The sequence below is a fragment of the Culex quinquefasciatus genome, chromosome 1, assembly GCF_015732765.1.
Source record: "Culex quinquefasciatus strain JHB chromosome 1, VPISU_Cqui_1.0_pri_paternal, whole genome shotgun sequence".
Taxonomy (NCBI): Eukaryota; Metazoa; Arthropoda; class Insecta; order Diptera; family Culicidae; genus Culex; species Culex quinquefasciatus.
Window position 1 is genome coordinate 126578940 of NC_051861.1, and position 22110 is coordinate 126601049.

Consider the following 22110-nt stretch of genomic DNA (forward strand, 5'->3'; position numbering starts at 1 on the left):
ACAACCTGGGAAGAGTTTGAATTTGCACCATATCGGCACCATCCGGCGCCAACTTTGACCACCGATCTCGGTTTTAACGCTAATTGTTAATTTATAGTTAAAAGTTCGTTACGTGAAACCTGCACCACCGTCCGTCTGCCAAGCTGTCGCGCACTTTTTCTTCTTCTGTGATTATCGTGATTGTTGGCCGCTGGCATTTTTGATTACAGTAATTTTTACGTTAGTGCATAATATCTTGTTAAGTACTCTCTTCTCTACTATACCGACTGTGTTACATGTGTGTGTGTGTTTGCGCGTGAAAGAGATGGAAACGAAAAGGAAGTTGCCTGCTTACTACCTAGTTGTTAAGCAACGGGATTTCTGGTTGACGTTTTGGTTCGCGGCTTGCTGCGGCGGTGTTAATCGGATTACTTTCCCAACGCATTGCTCGTGATTATGTCGCAAAATTATAGGTTATGTCAAGATTGTTAACTTCATCGCACTTTCGTATCGGTAGTCAACTTTGAATCTCATTAAAAATATTAGCATTAATTTAATTTAAACTATAAAAAATATATTTTATTGTTTTAATTTAACAAGTTTTGTTTTATTTACGTATTGTTTTTACAAGTTTTGCTTTCTATTTTTTCCGTCATTATAGCTTAACAAAGTTGGTTTTTGAATTTAAATTTGGCAAACTTTGTTATTTTTAAATTATGATCAGCCAGTTTTGTTATCAAATTTCGAATTTAATTTGAATTGAGTAAACCTTATTTTGTTCAGTTGTTTTTCTATATTAAATTTAACAAACTTTGTTTTCTAAACAGTTTAATTCAACAAATTTTGATTTTACATCAACATTTATTAAACTCCGTTCTCTTTGATTTTTAATTTTAACTTTATTTTGTAATTTAACAAATTTTGTTATTTATTAGAATTTAGCAAACCATGTTTTTTATATAGTTTACCAGATAAGCTTTTCATTTTAAAAATGTTTAAATATTAAAATTATTTTTTTTTGTCTCAAATCTGAAATTGGCAAACCTTAGTTTTTATTTTATTCAGCAAGTTTAGCTTTATTTTCATAAAAAAAGTGCATAAATTCAGCAAACTTTGTTATTATTAATAGTTTTATTCAACAAGTGTTGTATTTTTTATTGAACAAATTTTGTTTCTAAATTAAAATTTAGTAAACTCAGTTCTTTTAATTTTTTTTTCTTAATTAGAATTTAACAAACCTTTTTTTGTTGAGTAAGTCTAATTTTTTTATAAAAAATGTTTTAAATTATAATTGAACCACGTTTGTTTTTTCTTAGTTTTTTTTTAACAGGTTTTTTATTGAACAAATAATGTTATTAAATTAAAATTTAGCAAACTCTGCTCGTTTAAAATTGTCATAAAAAAACTTGTATTTAATTTGAATTTAGCCAAATTTTGTTTTATTTTCCTAGAAAAAAAATGTTAAATTAAAATATAGCAAACTTTATTTTTTAAACTAGTTTTAATAACAAAGTTTTGTATTTTTTTTTAACAAATAGAAGAATTGAACAAATTTTGTTTTTAAAACTAAAATTTAGCAAACTGAGTTCTTCTTTAAATTTTGATCAATAAGCTTTGTTTTTTTCAACTAACCATTTTTTGTTGAGTAAGTCTAGTTTTTTTTTTACTAAAAAATGTTTTAAATTATAATTGAACAAACTTTGTTTTTTCTTAGTTTTTTTTTCAACAGATTTTTTATTAAACAAATAATGTTATTAAATTACAATTTAGCAAATTCTGTTAATTTTAAATTGTCATAAAAAACTTTATTTTATTTAATAAATTTTGTATTTTATTTGAATTTAGCCAAACTTTGTTTTTTTTTCTTAGAAAAAATGTTGTTAAATTAAAATCTAGCAAACTTTATTTTTTTAAACTAGTTTTAATCACAAAGTTTTGTTTTTTTAAACAAATAGAAGAATTGAACAAATTTTGTTTTAAAAATTCAAATTTAGCAAACTGAGTTCTTTTTTTAGTTTTGATTAATAAGCTCTGTTTTTTTTTCAACTAAGCAAATTTAATTTTGTTATTTAAATTTAGCAAACCTTATTTTTTATTCAGCTGGTTTAGATTTTCATTTTTAAAAAATGTTTGCAATTAAAATTTAGCAATTTTTGTTTTTTGTTTTCTTTTGTTTTTTTCAATAAGTTTTGTTTTTTGAATGAACAAATTATGTTTTTTAATTAAAATTTTGCAAACTCTGTTCTTTTAAAAAAATTATCAACAAGCTTTGATTAGCTTTTTAAGCTTTTTTTTGTTTGAATTGGGTGCTAGCTTAGAAGCTTAAATTGGGGGTATTGTTGTTCACAACGACAAAGCTAATTTTCCTGAGTACAATGACCCTTTGTATGACGGCAAAGAATTTAAAATTTATTTATTTTTTGCATTCAAATAAAAAAAAAGTGATCAGAAATGGTTTTCTATCGTGCTTTTTACCGTTGTCCATAAAAATGGTCACAGGGATTTAGGACCCAATTTAACAAAGATTTTTATTCTGTTCAGCAAGTTTAGTTTTTTTAATTTTTTTTCTAAAATTTAGCAAAATTTGTTATTTTTAATAGCATTATTTAAAAAAAATGTTTTTTAAAAATTGAACAAATTTAGTTTTAAAATCAAAATTTAGCAAACCTAGTTCCTTTTAATTTATTTAGCATCGGCATTTGCAAGACGCCCCTCTACCAAAAGGCAATTTCCTTTTAAATTTCTGTTTTTTTTAGAATTTAACAAGTTTTGTTTGTTTATTTTTTTCCGCAAGCCTAGTTTTTTTTTAAATTTTAAAAATATTGCTGAATTTAAATTGAGGAAACCTTCTTTTTTCTTAGTTTTTTTTTTTCAACAGTTTTTTTTTCATTGAACAAAATACGTCATTGGATTAAAATTTATTAAACAATGTTCGTTTTAAATTGTTATCAAAAAGCTTAGTTTTTATTCAACAATTTTTATATTTAATTTGGAATTAACAAACTGTAGCTTTAATTTGTTTTTTTTTATTTAAAAATTGTTTTTAAATTAAAATTTAGCAAGCTTTGTTTTTTAAATAGTTAAGCTCAAAAAGATTCGGACCCGAATGACTATTGAGTTATGTTAAGTCAAGGTCCTTAAACGCAAATAAATAAAATAAAAAAGTTCAAAAAACTATGTATTTTTATTTGAAATATTGAACAATTGAACAAAATTTGCTTGAATATTAAATTTAGCAAACTATGATCTTTTTGATTTTGATGTATATTTTTCGTTTTTTTCAACCGGATTTTTTTTATTGAGCAAATTATGTTTTTTGATTGTTTTAACAAACTCTGTTCTTTTTAATTTTTTATCAACAAGCAATGTTTTATCAACAAATTTGGTTTTCAATAAGAATGTAGCAAGTTAAGCTTTTTTATTTTAAGAAAATTGTTTTTAAATTAATATTTAGCAAACCTTGTTATATTTAAATTGTATGCAACAGATTTTCTTTTTTTTAATCAAATTTTGTTTTTGAAATTGAATCTTACATCTCACATTGAATCTTACTAACAAGATTTAAATTATTTGCATCGACTTGATGTGAAAACTTTCACAAGTTTGACGTAAACATACAAGTATCACACAGATTTTCTCATTCGTTAAGTTTCATCGAACAAAACGTCAACGCCATCAGCAAAAGGAAAACAAAGTTGTAAACAAAACCAAACCAGCCGGCTTGCATTTAGCGAGCAAACTAACGCGTGACAATAACAATGTGTGTAAGTGTGTTTACACCCTTAACTACAACTGATTTATCGGAGGGAAATATTAATCAAAACAAAACTGACAGTTGCGGGCGCCACTTGAGGCGAGCCCGCGCAAACAATGAAAAAAAAAACAAAACAATAATTAGTCAAATCGTGGGAGAAAAGCAGAGAGCGAGAGAGAGCGCAAAAACAAAACAATGACAATTAACTAGTTACTATTACACACCTATACTCTACACCGAACAATGGGGAAGAATTGAAAGAGGATGAGAAGGAGCGAAGGGGGGAAGAGTCAAACTAATATGTAAACAAATAGCGCGAGCGCACAAGCGAAAGTGTTGTAAAATTGGCGATTAGACACAGAAGCTGGGAGAGGGGAAATCAAAAGAACACATGTAATCATGTAACAGACAGCCATTATTTACACAACAATGCCAACATTAGGAGTGGGAAGGAAGGGAGGAAGATTAAGAATCTTGTTGACGACATTTAGTGGTTACAAAAAGGTGGGAACCGACATCTTTCAAATTTCTTCACACCGCAAAGTTATCATCTTGACGTTGTGAAAACAAAAGTGACAGTTATTAGGTGTCAAAAAAAGCGTGATATTGTTTGGGTTTACCACAACAACTAAAAGAACAAATAAACGAAAGCAAGCATTAATGAAGTTAAAGTCAGCCAGCAAGTTAGGTTATGTTAAGCAATCGAAGCAGGCGGTGAGAGAAAACTTTGTTTTCCGTTAAGTTTTTTGTTTACAACCTTAATAGAAAGTAATCGGTGTACTATTTATGTTGGCACATTTGTTTTAACGTGTAAATCAAAAACCATTAAAGAACAATAAACCTGTACTATCGAGCAGCGTCAAGGAGTTTCGGCACAAATGTCACAATCCCAAATGTTTTGACACCTGTCAAAACGTCTATTAAAACTAACCTCAATAAAAGATCAACAGCCCACCTTCTCCTTCTTGTGCTTACTCTGGAGGCACTTTTTGTGGCGGTTCGATTTCAGGTGGTCCGCCCACTGGTACTCGCCTACTATGGTGCGCTGACAGATGTCACAGTGGAATGACGTTTCCTCGTTGAGGCCGGCCCGCGGGCTGGCGTGTTTGGGAAGGGGCGCCAGGATGGTGCTCAGATTGGACTCGTTGGTTCCGGCAAGGTGCGCCTCGATCAGGCGCACGGCCGGACCGGAAACGATCTCGTCCCAGCGGGACACGTCCGTCGTGTCCAGCGCGTAGATCGGGGGGACCTGGTGGGAAAGAAGATGGAAGAAAAGAGCGAGTTTGTCTTTAAACCTTGCTTTAAATTCTTTTTTTTTTTACAAATATGACAATTTTTCGAAACTCATGTTCATTGTTTTTAAACTTTTTTATCCGGATATTGGCTTTATTTAGAAAATGTAAAATTTAGCAATTGTATTTTTTTTATCTAGAGCGTCCCGGGAAATTAATCCGGAAAATTCCCGGGAATTCCCGTAAATGATTTTTTTCAGTTTCCCGGGAAGTTTACAAATTTTCCGCAATACAAGTGAAAGCATACATTTTTTTTTAATTTTTTTTGTTATGAAAAAAAAATCCCGGGAAATCCATATTTTTTCTGCAATAAAAGCGGATGTATAAATTTTCTTAAACTTTTTTGTAATTTATTTTAGCTAGGGCGTCCCGAAAAAAATCTGAAAATTTTCGGGAATTTCCGTAATAATTTTTTTTCCCGGAAAATTTACAAATTTAATTGCGAGAAATGTTTCAGTTTCCCGGAAAATTTACAAATTTTCAGCAATAAAAAAGGAAGAATAATTTTCTTAAACTTTCTTAAACTTCTTAAACTTAAACGTAATAAAAAATTATTTTTCCCGGAAAATTTACAAATTTCATTGCGGGAAATTTTTCAGTTTCTTGGGAAATTTACAAATTTTTCGCAATAAAAAGGAAGAATAATTTTCTTAAACTTTTTTTTGAAAATTTATTTTAACTTGAGCGTCCCGGAAAAAAATCCGGAAAATTTTCGGGAATTTCCGTAATAAAAAAATCTTTTTCCCGAAAAATTTACAAATTTAATTGCGAACAAATTTTCAGTTTCCTAGGAAATTTACAAATTTTCCACAATATAGAAGAATAATTTTCTTAAACTTTTTTTTTGAAAATTTGTTTTAGCTAGGGTGTCCCGGGAAAAAATCCGGAAAATTTTCGGGAATTTCCGTAATAAAAAATTCTTGTTCCCGGAAAATTTACAAATTTAATTTCGGGAAATGTTTCAGTTTCCCGGGAAATTTACAAATTTTCCGCAATAAAAAAGGAAGTTTACTTATCATAAACTTTTTTGAAGTTAATTTTCGTCTCGGGAAATTCACAAATTTTCCGCAATAAAAAAGGAAAAATAATTTTCTTAAACTTTTTTTTGAAAATTTATTTTAACTAGGGCGTCCCGGGAAAAAATCCGGAAAATTTTCGGGAATTTGCGTAATAAAAAATTCTTTTTCCCGGAAAATTTACAAATTTAATTTCGGGAAATGTTTCAGTTTCCCGGGAAATTTACAAATTTTCCGCAATTAAAAGGAAGTTTACAAATTTTCCGCAATAAAAAAGGAAAAATAATTTTCTTAAACTTTTTTTTTCGAAAATTTATTTTAACTTGGGCGTCCCGGGAAAAAATCCGGAAAATTTTCGGAAATTTCCGTAATAAAAAAATCTTTTTCCCGGAAAATTCACAAATTTAATTGCGGGAAATTTTTCAGAAAGAAAGAATAATTTTCTTAAACTTTTTTTTGAAAATTTATTTTAAGTAGGGTGTCTCGGGAAAAAATCCGGAAAATTTTCGGGAATTTCCGTAATAAAAAATTCTTTTTCCCAGAAAATTTACAAATTTTTCGCAATAAAAAAGGATGTATGAGCAGTTCTCTAGGATTTCGGTCATTCGATTTTTTTTGTATTTTTTAATCCGACTGAAACTTTTTTGGTGCCTTCGGTATGCCCAAAGAAGCCATTTTGCATCATTAGTTTGTCCATATAATTTTCCATACAAATTCGGCAGCTGTCCATACAAAATGATGTATGAAAATTCAAAATCTGTATCTTTTGAAGGAATTTTTGATCGATTTGGTGTCTTCGGCAAAGTTGTAGGTATGGATACGGACTACACTGGAAAAAATAATACGGTAAAATTTGGTGATTTTTATTTAACTTTTATCACTAAAACTTGATTTACAAAAACACTATTTTTAATTTTTTTATTTTTGATATGTTTTAGAAGGCATAAATGCCAACTTTTCAGAAATTTCAGGTTGTGTTTCACTGACCGAGTTATGAATTTTTAATCAATACTGATTTTTCAAAAATCGAAATTTTGTCGTAAAATTTTCAACTTCATTTTTCGATGTAAAATCAAATTTGCAATCAAAAAGTACTTTACTGAAATTTTGATAAAGTGCACCGTTTTCAAGTTATAGCCATATTTAAGTGACTTTTTGAAAATAGTCGCAGTTTTCATTTTTAAATTAGTGCACATGTTTGCCCAGTTTTGAAAAATATTTTGAAAAGCTGAGAAAATTCTCTATATTTTGCTTATTCGACTATGTTGATACGACCTTTAGTTGCTGAGATATTGCAATGCAAAGGTTTAAAAACAGGAAAATTGATGTTTTCTAAGTTTCACCCAAACAACCCACCATTTTCTATCGTCAATATCTCAGCAACTAATGGTCCGATTTTCAATGTTAATATATGAAACATTTGTGAAATTTTCCGATCTCTTCGAAAAATATTTTGGAATTTTCAAATCAAGACTAACATTTCACAAAGGCCAAACATTCAATATTACGCCCTTTTAAAATGTTTGTCTTGATTTGAAAATTCCAAAATATTTTTTCGAAAAGATCGGAAAATTTCACAATTGTTTCATATATTAACATTGAAAATCGGACCATTAGTTGCTGAGATATTGACGATAGAAAATGGTGGGTTGTTTGGGTGAAACTTAGAAAACATCAATTTTCCTGTTTTTAAACCTTTGCATTGCAATATCTCAGCAACTAAAGGTCGTATCAACATAGTCCGAATAAGCAAAATATAGAGAATTTTCTCAGCTTTTCAAAAATATTTTTTCAAAACTGGGCAAACATGTGCACTAATTTAAAAATGAAAACTGCGACTATTTTCAAAAAGTCACTTAAATATGGCTATAACTTGAAAACGGTGCACTTTATCAAAATTTTAGTAAAGTACTTTTGATTGCAAATTTGATTTTACATCGAAAATGAAGTTGAAAAATTTTACGACCAAAATTTCGATTTTTTGAAAAATCAGTATTGATTAAAAATTCATAACTCGGTCAGTGATTTTTGCACAACCTGGAAATTTCTGAAAAGTTGGCATTTTATGTCTTCTAAAACATATCAAAAATAAAAAAATTAAAAATAGTGTTTTTTGTAAATCAAGTTTTAGTGATAAAAGTTAAATAAAAAATCACCAAATTTTTTTACCGTGTATTATTTTTTCCAGTGTAGTCCGTATCCATACCTACAACTTTGCCGAAGACACCAAATCGATCAAAAATTCCTTCAAAAGATACAGATTTTTGAATTTTCATACATCATTTTTGTATGGACAGCTGCCGAATTTGTATGGAAAATTATATGGACAAACTAATGATGCAAAATGGCTTCTTTGGGCATACCGAAGGCACCAAAAAAGTTTCAGCCGGATTAAAAAATACAAAAATTAAAATTGAAGAAAAAAGACCGATTTCGTAGAGAATTGCTCGTATACTTTTCTTAAACTGTTTTGAAATTAATTTTCGTCTCGGGGAGAAATACTGAAAATTCCCGTAAAAAAATATTTTCAGTTTCCCGGGAAATTTTCAAATTTTCCGCAATAACAGTGGAGGTATACATTAGGGTGGTCCAAATCCGGACTTTTTTGGGGCTACCCCCTGAAATCAAAGATTGACCCATCACTAGGCTAAATTCCAAATTTGAGCTCATTCTGACCACGGGAACCCCTCCCTCCAATCGCTTAAAGTTTGTATGGGAAAAATCGTCAAAATGTATGGAGAAAAGCAACTGTTTTACTTTTTTACCTGTGGAAGATGACATAATTACCCGATTCTTACCATTTCTCAAATGTAGAACCTTCATTAAATTTTGAACAACTTTCCCGAAGACACCATATTTTTAGGATTTTTTCCCGCGAAGTTATTAGCGCCCAAAACTGGCCATTTTTGCGCGGCCAGCTGTAAGGGGCTACCTAACAACGATGTTTATTTCCAATTCGTACACGCACGTGCTCTCTCTCAGGTTCAAACTCTCTCACGAGCTTGCTCGCCTGCCTGCCTGCCTGCCTGCCTGTTTACCAACAAGCGCGCGCTGTTTCTCTGCTTGGACTTTTGTCGTCGTCGTCGTTTCCGTTTGCTATCTGCTACGCTGCGTTCCTGGCATGTCAATTATAATTTTCAACAAAAATAGTTTGTTTGTATTGAGATATAAAATCAAATGTTATATGTGAACAACAAAACGAAAAAAAACACAACAATAGATATCATATTATAAGATCGTGTGAGAGAGAATACAAATTTGATGAATTAGTTCATCCATGAATCGTCATCTGTTCTGATCCAAACCTAATTGCAAACGTTTTGGATTTTAATTTATCTGCTTTTGTTACAAGAAGTACCATGCCTTCTATCGGATGGGGAAGTAAAACGTCGGTTCATTTGCGTAAAAGAGGATTTGGGTGACTCACCACACAAATCCTTCGGACGCCTAGAAATGAGCAGAAACTTGCAACAAGAGCCCGGGGGTCGTTAAAGTGGATTGCTTTGCTTTTTTACAAGAAATACCATGAAGTTTTTTTTAGATAAAAAAGGAAGGAATTTTCTTTAGATTTTTTTAAAAACTGAATCCAAAAGAGTATCTTAAAGGAAGGCCGCAACTGCAAGATCTGAAGGTTGTTAACGATTGTGCAGAAAGAGATGTTTCCTGAAACGAAAAATTTACAGGTAAACTGACAAAAAATGATAAACAGTTGCAATATTTGTTGCAGGTGGTCTAGGAACACAGAAAGAAATTTCCAGAAAGAATAAAAAATAATTTTAGAGAGTATGAATGAAAATTTGCAGCAATAATTGTAAAATTGCCTTGATTTGTTCTGATTTGTACTAAAGTATATTTTTGTTAAAGCAAACTACCTAAAGGAACAACATTTGTATTACCTGAAGATTTTTTTCAAATAATTGAATCATTATCATGTTTCTTTAGCATATACGAAAAACTGCGTGAGTGCTTGGAAAAACAAACAAACCCTGTTCTCATGACATTTGCTGTATTGTTTTAATTGAGCCTAAGCTGTCTTTTCTTTAAACTATTTTTTTCAGAGCAGTTTTTTTTATTTTTGACATAATTTAAGAAATTATATGCTAAATATATCTCAAAACAATCCTGCTATTTTAGTTGAAAATTATAATAAACATGCCAGAAAAGCAGCGCAGCGGATAGCAAACGAAAACGACGACGACGACAAAAGTCCAAGCAGAGAAACAGCGCGCGCTTGTTGGTAAACAGGCAGGCAGGCAGGCAGGCGAGCAAGCTCTTGAGAGAGTTTGAACCTGAGAGAGAGCACGTGCGTGTACGAATTGGAAATAAACATCGTTGTTAGGTAGCCCCTTACAGCTGGCCGCGCAAAAATGGCCAGTTTTGGGCGCTAATAACTTCGCGGGAAAAAAATCCTAAAAATATTGTGTCTTCGGGAAAGTTGTCCTAAATGTAATGAAGGTTCTACATTTTAGAAATGGTAAGAATCGGATAATTATGGCGCCTTCCACAGGTAAAAAAGTAAAACAGTTGCTTTTCTCCATACATTTTGACGATTTTTCCCATACAAACTTTAAGCGATTGGAGGGAGGGGTTCCCGTGGTCAGAATGAGCTCAAATTTGGAATTTAGCCTAGTGATGGGTCAATCTTTGATTTCAGGGGGTAGCCCCAAAAAAGTCCGGATTTGGACCACCCTAGTATACATTTCCTTAAACATTTTTTGTAATTAATTTTAACTAGAACGTCTCCGGAAAAAATACCGCATATTCCCGTAAATCATATTGTCAGTTTCCCGGGAAATTTACAAATTTTCCGCCATAAAAGCGGATGTATGCATTTTGTTCAACTTTTTTGTGATTAATTTTAACTAGAGCGTCCCGGAAAAAAATACCGAAAATGTCCGTATCTTTTTTATTTTTGGTTTCCCGAGAAATTTACAAATTTGGGAAGTTTACATTTTCTAAATATTTTTTTGTATTTATTTTTAATAAGAGATTCCCGAGAAAAAAATCTAGGAAATTCCAGGAATATCCACAAAAAAAAATTTAAAAAAAAATCAGACCTGGTAAAAAATCATTCATTGGTTCAATCCAATTCAATTTTCGGAACAATATCCAACAGTTTTATAATTTTTAATATTCTCGAAGTTTTCCGGAAAATTGTGAAGAAAATATCCGGTTGCACGACTAAATTTGACGTTTTAAAATCAACCAAAACTTTTTTTTGTTTCAACTAAGATTTCATGAAGTAATGGCTCAAAAAATCGATTCGATATTCATTTTTAAGTCTCAAGCTTCTAAATAGATTCTTAGTTTCTTAGTTTGAGATTCATCAAGCTCAGTTTTTTTATTATTCAATCTTTGATTTTTAAATAAAAAAATCATCAAACTTTGTGTACTTTTCCAACCCAATTTTTTAAACAATTCAAACATTCCAAGCAGTCAAAAGAAAACATGCTCAAAAAACTTCAATAAAAAAAATATAAGAATATAATTGCTTGTTAACTGGAAATTCCTTTTTCGGCAAAAGCTGGAATCTTCAAACTTGAAGCTATATGAAATTTGTAAAAGAAAACATATCTTGCTAAGATATTTTTTTTTTCAAATCTTTTCTCCGATCATGTTTTATACGAAACAATGATTCAAACATGGCGTTCTTTTTCAAAAAGGCTTTATTCTTGAAAAAAAAAAAAGAAATCAAGACACAATGTAAATAACATAAAATGCTAACAATTATATTATGAATCAAACAAAATTATGCCGATATTTTTGTTGACGCATCAAGTTGTGTTTTTGAAGAAAAAAAAATTTAATGTGTAAAATATACAAATTAAAATAAACAGAAAATGCATATCAGATTAAATAAACAATCATCTCTAAAATTTGAATTTTTAGTTAGAATTTATCAAATTTTGTTTTCATAAGACTTTCGTTATAAAATTTTGTTTTTTTTTACGCCCAACTTGATTGACTTTCAATTTCTTTCATCCACATAAAATAAGGAAAACCGTGCTACTCCAAGTATAATAATTGTACCTAAATCCGATGAATTATTTATATAGTCTGACGTGGAAACGCTGTAATGTAGTTTGCACTTGAACAAGTTATGTTTTTTTAAATTATTATAATTATTTCTAGCGTAAATTTCCAAAACATGCAGATCATGCATGCTATGCAGATAGGATTTTTTGAAAATTTTATCAAGATTTCCTAACGATATTTTTTCAGTTTATTCAAAGAAATTGCTAATTTTTTTCAATATTTTTTTATTTATAAATAAACAATTGTGTTTTAATAAACAAATTTAGAATACTTTTTGAAAATTTCGAAATTTTTATATAAAATAAACATGCTTTGTTCTTGCTTTAAAATGATTCCTTTTGCTGGAAAATTTAACTAAAGAAATAAAAAACATATTTGGGGATACCGTGGAGATTTTCTCTTATTCATTTTAAAAAGGGGAGTAGAAACACTTTCCGCCTTCAAAATGGTGGTGAGAATCTGATTCAGATGAATTCCTAGGGGGATTACACTCGTAGCTTTTCAATTCTTAATACATAATTCGAGAATGTAATAAATACTTGAATAAATATATCTTACACTACGTCCCCCTCGTGTGTTTTCAGCTGAATAATTCCTCAACCCAAATTGAGTGCCAAATCGATACCGGAGCCATTATGAACACGCTTTAAAATTGGTAAATTATAGGGTATCGTGCCGAAAAATGCGCCACAAGGGACATTTCCCCCCGCTCTAACCCAGCTGTCACGCGGTTCCCAATCGCTTCACAATATAAAAAAATCTTCAAATTTGAGTGATTTAATTATTCATTAGACGCTAACAAGATAATTTTATTGATGAAACGAGGGACACGTGACGTGCAGAAGTGAAAGCCAAAACGAGGGGTGTGTGCACCAGCTGTTTCCGATTCCCTCTTTCTCTCCATCGTAAAACTTTACGACTCACCTCCCGAGGGCCGTCCACCAGGAAGCGATGGTTGATCCACTTGAGCTGCTTCTTAGAGTAGCGTTGCGTCACCAGCTTCAGGTTGTCCAGACAGCTGCGGAGCAGCGGCAGACCTTCCGGAGGGTTGGCCACGCCTTCACCGGTGGTGGCCATGGCCTCCTCGATGAGCCGGTCGTGGTCGCGGTCGTACTTTTCCAGATACCGCACAAACTCCTTGAAGCCGATGCTCTGCAGAATTCCACGGTGGAAGTCGTTGTCACTTGACGAAAAAAATAAATATTTAAGATCGTAGTAGGCGATTAACAGAGATGGTTGACACAACTCACTCGTACGGCTTCACGAAGCGCTCGTAGAACTGACGGATCTCCGCCAGTAGGCCTTGCGCGACCATCGAGTCCACCCGGGAGTTCAGTCGGGCGTTCAGGGTTTCCTGGAAAAAAAGAAAGGAGACGAAGGTCATCCCACGATCAATGACTAAAAGGGCTTTCGCTTTCGCGACGGACCACAAAACCGCAGAATAGATCTCCAACCGTGTTTAATGCTTCAATTGAGCTCATGGGGAAAGTACAGGTGATGTTCAATTGGAGTTTTTGAACCGTTCGTTCTCGTCGAACTCTTGATGATATTGCTTGAAACTTGCGCGACTCACTCTACAAGAGTGAGCACGCCGGAAATGCTACAAAAAGTGCTTCAAACCGGTCAATTTGACCAACTAGAAGCGTTGTGCAATTTCCGCTTGGCGGCCATATTGCTTTTTTTGTCAGACCCAACGCACCAGCAGCAAGCCACGTGATTGCGTCTGATTAGGTTTCCCGCGCCATCAGCCGCCGTCGGTTATTCATTCACTCTTTTTGTTGTTGTTGTGCAGAAAATTGCAACTGTTTATCTTTTGTAGTCACGCACGAGGGGCCAATCATCGTCCAAGTCGGCAAGTCGCCGCCATGACACAGTGACACACTGCAGCTTGCCAGTGCATTCGTGCTACGTACAGGCCAACTTGGATTAGAACAGTGGGCGCGGCGTGCATGAAAGTGCCGCGACGGTAATCAATTTTGACAGCTGTCAGTAACGGTGCTACACGGTGACGACTCCATAGCAAGAAAAAGAAATAATTTTGACAAAAATGACAAAAATGACAAAAATGACAAAAATGACAAAAATGACAAAAATGACAAAAATGACAAAAATGACAAAAATGACAAAAATGACAAAAATGACAAAAATGACAAAAATGACAAAAATGACAAAAATGACAAAAATGACAAAAATGACAAAAATGACAAAAATGACAAAAATTACAAAAATGACAAAAATGACAAAAATGACAAAAATGACAAAAATGACAAAAATGACAAAAATGACAAAAATGACAAAATGACAAAATGACAAAATGACAAAATGACAAAATGACAAAATGACAAAATGACAAAAATGACAAAATGACAAAAATTACAAAATGACAAAAATTACAAAATTACAAAATTACAAAAATTACAAAATTACAAAAATTACAAAATTACAAAATTACAAAATTACAAAAATTACAAAATTACAAAATTACAAAATTACAAAAATTACAAAATTACAAAAATTACAAAATTACAAAATTACAAAAATTACAAAATTACAAAATTACAAAAATTACAAAATTACAAAATTACAAAATTACAAAATTACAAAAATTACAAAATTACAAAATTACAAAAATGACACAAAAGACAAAAATTACAAAATTACAAAATTACAAAAATTATAAAATTACAAAATTACAAAATGACAAAATTACAAAATTACAAAAATTACAAAATTACAAAATTACAAAATTACAAAATTACAAAATTACAAAATTACAAAAATTACAAAATTACAAAATTACAAAAATTACAAAATTACAAAATTACAAAAATTACAAAATTACAAAATTACAAAATTACAAAATTACAAAAATTACAAAAATTACAAAATTACAAAATTACAAAATTACAAAATTACAAAATTACAAAATTACAAAATTACAAAAATTACAAAATTACAAAATTACAAAATTACAAAATTACAAAATTACAAAATTACAAAATTACAAAATTACAAAATTATAAAATTACAAAATTACAAAATTACAAAAATTACAAAAATAACAAAAATTACAAAAATTACAAAATTACAAAAATTACAAAAATTACAAAAATTACAAAAATTACAAAAATTACAAAAATTACAAAAATTACAAAAATTACAAAAATTACAAAAATTACAAAAATTACAAAAATTACAAAAATTACAAAAATTACAAAAATTACAAAAATTACAAAAATGGCAAAAATGAAAACGGCGATCTTGGTGGTGGTTGACCATATTGGCATAATTTCGCCGACCGTCATCATCAAAATTATTTAGCTCACATTAGAATGATGATTCGTCGCAAATAGGTGCTTGGTTTTAAGTAGTAATAAGTAATAAGATGTATATAACAAAAAAAAAAAAAACAAAAAAACAAAAAAAATAAAAACTAAAAAACCAAAAAACTAAAAAACTAAAAAACTAAAAACTAAAAACTAAAAACTAAAAACTAAAAACTAAAAACTAAAAACTAAAAACTAAAAACTAAAAACTAAAAACTAAAAACTAAAAACTAAAAACTAAAAACTAAAAACTAAAAACTAAAAACTAAAAACTAAAAACTAAAAACTAAAAACTAAAAACTAAAAACTAAAAACTAAAAACTAAAAACTAAAAACTAAAAACTAAAAACTAAAAACTAAAAACTAAAAACTAAAAACTTAAAAACTAAAAACTAAAAACTAAAAACTAAAAACTAAAAACTAAAAACTAAAAACTAAAAACTAAAAACTAAAAACTAAAAACTAAAAACTAAAAACTAAAAACTAAAAAACTAAAAAACTAAAAAACTAAAAAATTAAAAAAATAAACTAAAACACTAAAAAACTAAAAAACTAAAAAACTAAAAAACTAAAATAACTAGAAAACTAAAAAAATAAAAAAATAAGCTTAAAAAACTAAAAAAATAAAAAACTAAAACAGTTAAAAAACAAAAACAAAAAAAAAAATTAAAAAACTTAAAAACTAAAAATAAAAAATAAAATAAAAAACTAAAAAACTGAAAAACTAAAATGTGGCTTTGTAATATTAGAGAATTGTAATTTTTTTTAATTTAAATTTTGTTACAAAATTTAAAGATCTCCAAGATTTCTTATATTCCGTTAATTTTCGTTTTAGATTTTGGATTAATTTTGATGCTTTGTTTTTATACCAGTTTTTCCAGCAAAACATTGCACAGTGGGCAAAATGGAACCCAAAATCGGACTTAATTGAACGCGGCTGGTTCCCTGGTATGAATAAAACTGTTTCTAATGTAAAAAATCCAGGGAATCGATTGGTGATGGTTTCATCCACCGCACGAAACGGCAAAGGGTCCATTTTGCCCAAATTCCCCATTTTTTAACATTTTTTCTTGAAAATCGGTCTGTATTTAGAGCGGAGGCTTTATGCGGCCTTCCAAAATGCACTTAATTTATGTGAAAATGTCCCAGGAATCCAGTAAAATAACCACTTGCACCGCAAAAATCATCTAGGGTCCATTTAACCCCAATTCCGCTATAAAAGCATTTTTGGCCGTTTTCAAATGTTAGGTCAGATTTTAAAAATCTGAAAATATTTTTATCGTAAAGATCAGACAATTTTACATAAGAATGACGATTTGCACTTGAAAGTTTGTAACATTTATGTTGATATAGAAATTAAACTAAATAAAAAGATTGAAGAATAACTTTTGGGCCAATTTTCCCCAACGCAGAATAAACTGCCTTTCACATACATTTTATTTTTATCAACATAAATGTGTCAAACTATCAAGTGCAAATCGTCATTCTTATGTAAAATTGTCTGATCTTTACGATAAAAATATTTTCAGATTTTTAAAATCTGACCTAACATTTGAAAATGGCCAAAAATGCTTTTATAGCGGAATTGGGGTTAAATGGACCCTAGATGATTTTTGCGGTGCACGTGGTTATTTTTACTGGATTCCTGGGACATTTTCACATAAGTTAAGTGCATTTTGGAAGGCCGCATAAAGCCTCCGCTCTAAATATAGACCGATTTTCAAGAAAAAATGTAAAAAAATGGGGAATTGGGGCAAAATGGACCCTTTGCCGTTTCGTGCGGTGGATGAAACCATCACCAATCGATTCCTCGGATTTTTTTACATAAGAAACACTATTATTCATACCAGAGAACCAGCCGCGTTCAATTAAGTCCGATTTTGGGTTCCATTTCGCCCACTGTGCATTGGTATAATTTTATCAATTACGGGAAAATAAGCCAAATAAATAAAAAGGATTCCACGCTGTTTGATTTGTTTGGGAATGATTTTGGGTTGAAAATTTCAGGATGTAGAAATTTGATCAAAAACAAATGCGACCACTTTGACCTTTGTTTAGACTTCGTTGAATGATGATAATTTTGTTATCAAAATTTGGCGAGTATAAAGTGCGCATAAATTATTTTTGAAGCTAGCAGTCATAGTTTGTTGACTTGTTAGAGCAGACGGTTTTATAAATTTCGTGAAGTAACGATGAAGTTTGCAATTTTTGCGGTTTTATTGATGTGTTTGATGGAAACGCAAGGAAATCACCTCAGTGAACAGCAAATGAACAGGCATGTTGAAATTTGGAAAAAAAAGTGGAAATTGTTTAAATTTAATTTTTAACACTATTCATCAGCCTGTTCAAGATTTTTGACCGACTTGGAAGTGCTCTGAATAGAAACAAAACAAAGACGGAGGATGGATCTGGCAAAAATCTATACGTAATTAAAAAGTAGGATTTTCCTAGGTAAAGCATGCTGTTAAGTGTTTTAAATTGATTTTTATTTAATTCAACAGTCTATCGCTGCAAGTTTCTTTTAACATCGATTCAAATGATAATGGTTCGGAGGAGGTGGCTGAGGCGAAATCTGCTGATTTGACACCAAATATCGTTGCCAACATTTCCGAGTATGTTTTCAAAACTTTAAAAAAGGGCAGTAAAAAATTATCCTAACCTTTCGCAGGCTTTTCGAAAGAATTACCAAATTGGAATCTATTCTGCAGCAGAACCAAAAACCGATGGTAGAAGGCATCAGTGTCTCAACATCAAACGTTGAAACTGTCCCGGAGAAGTTCGAATTGGATCCATGCAAAACGGCCACCACATCGGGATTGTTCAAAGCTGTCCCTCTGAATCGAACTGTTTACTGTGAAATGACGACTTTTGGTGGTGGCTGGCTGGTGTTTCAGCAGCGAATCATCAAGGAAGACAGATCTCAGCTGATCTTCAACCAAGGCTGGGACAAGTACCGTACTGGATTTGGCACCGTTGGGAGCGACACGGAATTCTGGCTCGGCCTCGAGGCCCTGCATCAGATCACGAATAGTGACGAGTACGAGCTGGTCATTGAGTTGAAGGATAAAAATGAAAAGTACGGATATGCGAGATATTCTCAGTTTAAGGTCGCTGGCGAAGGCGACAAGTACCGGCTCACGGTCGGAGGTTACTCGGGAAGTGCAGGCGATGCATTAGGAACATCGAATAGTATGCCTTTTTCGACTTACGATAGGAGAAACTATAGTCCGGAGTGTGAGAATTACTGGGATGGTGGCTGGTGGTTTAACACATGCGATCGGCTGTGGTAAGTTGCTCGATAACGTAGCCCAACTGTTCGAAAATCATTATTCGGCTATCAGTTGTCAGAAACAATGCTCTTTGTCATATTGGTCATGTCTGGAACATAAACACCTGCCCTTTTTTATTTTTTCTTCTGGCCACTGTTTGTGAAATGGCTGGAAATGGAATTTTACCAACTTTTCTATGACAATTTATTGATTTTGATATTCTTTCAATTTTCTTTGCAGTGCTCCCAACTTCGGCGTTGGACCTTACTGGTTTAGATTCACATACACGGAAAACACCGCTAATGGAATTTACAGCAGAATGATGATTCATCGCAAATAGTTACAGAATAAAGTAATAAAAAAAGTGTTTTTAATCCCGAGTCCTCACCCTGTCTGTCAAAGGTGGAGTCGCATCGCAGCCTACTGCGCGCGATGTTGTCGTAGGTTCAGGTCCGGTCGCATGCTTTGTTGCAGGGCCATACGACGCTTAACCTCAAAGCAGAAAACAATGACCTTTTTTCCTCATTCGTCTCTTCAAGCTCCAGCTGATTGTCGATTGTGCGGAGGTGGAAATCGCGTTGATTCAATGATGTTGTTGTTTTTTTTTTCTTCTTTTTCATCCCATTCATGAACAATTTAAAACTTGGCGCGGGGGCGTCCACACTATTGCCATCATAGGAGGCGGTTGTACTTTGGTAGTACTACACAACACGCTGCACGAAACGGTTTCAATAGTTTTTCTGCCGGCGGCTTTATTTTTTCATGAATGAATCATTCAAGCTACAGTCAAGCCACTATTTACCAATTACTCACACGCCGCCGTCGTCGCCCACACATTTTCGGAACAAAATTCATTCAGTTTTGCAGTCGGAAATGCGCCGCCCTTTCTTGCCCCCTTCCTTTTGAGGAAAAGTGCAATGCATCGCGTAGACGACAGATCTAGTCGTCATCGCCAGTGTCGTCGTTTAAACGAGATTCACCGGCAGCGTAGGAGGCTGTGACGCGCCGGGTCGTGTGACAGTCAGGCAGCGGCAGCAGTCAGTCAGTGGGGTAAATGGGATGGGAGGTAACATTTGGAAATGGAATAGAATTGAAATTTATTTTGTTTTTTTTTTGAACTAAAAAATTGCGTCTTGTGTTTTTAGTTTCATTTCATTGATTTTTAAAAGAAAATATATTAGGGTAATTCTCGACCAACTCAAACTTTTTTTCGTAATATCGCGATAACTCGTGTCTGCCTGTGTGGATCAATCGAACCGCGCACTGGACTCACAATCCAGAGGTCGCCGGTTCGAATCCCGAGGCGGACGCAAAAAATTCTAAGTGTAAATATAGGTATTCGGTGCCCTCTCCCCGTGCCATACCTTCACACTTAGGAGACCCGGGAGGCGGAGTCTTGTCGCAAAAAGAACGATACACGCCTGTGGATCCGTTGACGAAACCGCAAAGTTTAAGAGGGCCACATTATAAGGTGTTACGTCGATTCTGTTTTTCCGTGATTTTTATAAGCTGTTGATACATCAAAAATGTTCGTAATTGTCTGTTCTGCAATTTTGTAGAACATTGTTACACTCTAAAAAATAACCCTGCAAAGTTAGAAAAAAAATTAAAATGAAATACTTTGTTCTAAATGAAAAAATGACCCTTCTGGGTCAATGTAGATTCGAAAAGTCCATTAAATTTCTTATAAATTACATGTTCCAAAAACTTTTACAGTCTAGCAACGAAAAATGGCAGAGTTTTCAAAACTTGTTTAGTGTTTTTTTCGATGAAAAATACGTTTTTCTCGGAATTCTGAGTACGCCATCAAATCGGGCGTCTAATTTTACATAAAAGTCCCTTTGACACCAAATTTCTATCTCATCACCGTTTCAGGCTGCAAATTATTGAAAAACATCTCTTTTTTAAGGATAAAGGATCTTTTCTAAGGATAAAGTTTTACGCAAATCGAAGAGAGGTCGGGGCAACTGCTGTTGGCGGAGAATTACCCATTAGAAATATGAAACACACAATCGACCTAAGTAAATTGTTACACAGCTGTAAAAAGAAACTTTTGGATTCCCTGAAACAACGATTTTTTTTTAATTTAAACTGTATGTTTAGACGTCCCTACAAATCATAATATTATTTTGGCAGCTGTTCAAACAGAAATGCTATCAAAATATTCAAAAATTGATGTTTTTTTTTTAATTTTTTTGTTCATATTTTTTAAACTTTTTTACACTGTTCTTTTGACAGTGTTGCTAGTTTGTTATCAATAATTGTTTTATTGTCAAAAATTATAACAAAAATTGACTTAAATTTAGAACAAAAAGGGCTAAAACCGGTAGAAGTCATGACCATGCCTGAGCAAAACATATTATTTTCGCGACACAAATAATTGATGGTTTCAAAAATTAATAATATTGCAGATCCAGACTAGACTATTCGAAACTCGATTTTTTAAAGGTTTCTTTGAAACTTCAGATATTCAAATAATAGGTAAACAACAATTTTCGTGTTTTTTTTTTTATTTTCTCACTCTTGCTGTATTGTGATACGAGGGAATAAAAGACACTTTGTATGAAATACTTTACCAGACTTGTATTTCCGACGACTTCTTGGTTAATCCGACTCGTCCAGAGTCCGTTGACGAAAGAGGACGAACTACTAGCGCAGGGCGCTTTTATAAGGTAGTTTTACAATTGTTAACGTTGGTATAACTACTACTTCCTGACAGCTTAAGGCGTTGACTTACAATGCACTGTCAACGTTACAGCAACGACTCAAATAGGGTTTGATACACATCAACTCTTAACATCAAATTAGTCAAATTTATTTGGTTGAAACATTACCAAATGCGTCAATATTTCATCACCGCCATTTTTTAAACGCTCTACCCCATTTTCGGAGTCATATTTAAGCCCAACGCTAAAATAAAATCGCGATTCGATATCCGAGTATTCGATCATCCGAACTGGAATTTCGGATCTAAAAATTTGCCAAAAATCTTTTCAAAAATCAAGGTTGGGAAATTGCCTTGTTCTAGGTCATTTTGCCAACATTTTGAATAATGTATTTTTTTCAGGGTCAACTCGGGCTGTATTCGAACTTGAAAAACGTCAAATTAAAAAAGGTCGATCAACAAGGTCGAAAGACAAAAGGTCGAATTTAAAATAGGTAAAACTCAAGCAAACAACAAAACTTGACTAACTCCAACTATTTTTCTCTTAATTTTGTTTTAATAAAATAAGGGACTCGTACGCTTTGTAACACTCCAGAATTATTTTTCGTAAATCCATACATCTAAATATCATGCATGAAATATTCTCTGTGAAAAAAATATCCAGAAAATAATAAATTCAAAACTTACATTTCAAATGGAAAGCAAAATTCAATAGCAAGAATTTCTGAAATGTCAGTCTTGCTTTTTTTTAATTTTTTTTAGAAGAGAATGAA

At 31.9% G+C, this 22110-nt stretch overlaps 2 protein-coding genes across 3 annotated transcripts in view; one reads left to right on the forward strand and one right to left on the reverse strand.

Moving 5' to 3' along the window:
• Positions 1–22110, reverse strand: part of LOC6035167 (tRNA dimethylallyltransferase) — a 270808-nt gene that overhangs the window by 43991 nt on the left and 204707 nt on the right. Inside the window, exons 5-7 of one of the 2 annotated variants that reach the window (XM_038249649.1) lie at positions 13328–13431; positions 13002–13260; positions 4689–4982 (exon numbers count right to left, since the gene is read on the reverse strand). In XM_038249649.1, the coding sequence (XP_038105577.1) occupies positions 4689–4982; positions 13002–13260; positions 13328–13431 (657 nt within the window). Of the gene's footprint in view, positions 1–4664; positions 4983–13001; positions 13261–13327; positions 13432–22110 lie in introns of both variants that reach the window. The other variant, XM_038249651.1, reaches the window with a different exon arrangement.
• On the forward strand, positions 17555–19013 carry LOC6052997 (fibrinogen-like protein A). Its single transcript, XM_038249653.1, has 4 exons — positions 17555–17839; positions 17905–18015; positions 18072–18689; positions 18913–19013. Exons 3-4 carry the CDS (start codon positions 18127–18129, stop codon positions 19010–19012), a joined length of 663 nt encoding a protein of 220 aa, XP_038105581.1. The 5' UTR covers positions 17555–17839; positions 17905–18015; positions 18072–18126; the 3' UTR covers position 19013.

Coding starts and splice junctions, on each gene's coding strand:
- LOC6052997 (XM_038249653.1), top strand. CDS start 18,127: ATGGTAGAAGGCATCAGTGTCTCAACATCAAACGTTGAAACTGTCCCG. Junction 18,690..18,912: donor AACACATGCGATCGGCTGTG/GTAAGTTGCTCG, acceptor TTTTCTTTGCAG/TGCTCCCAACTTCGGCGTTG.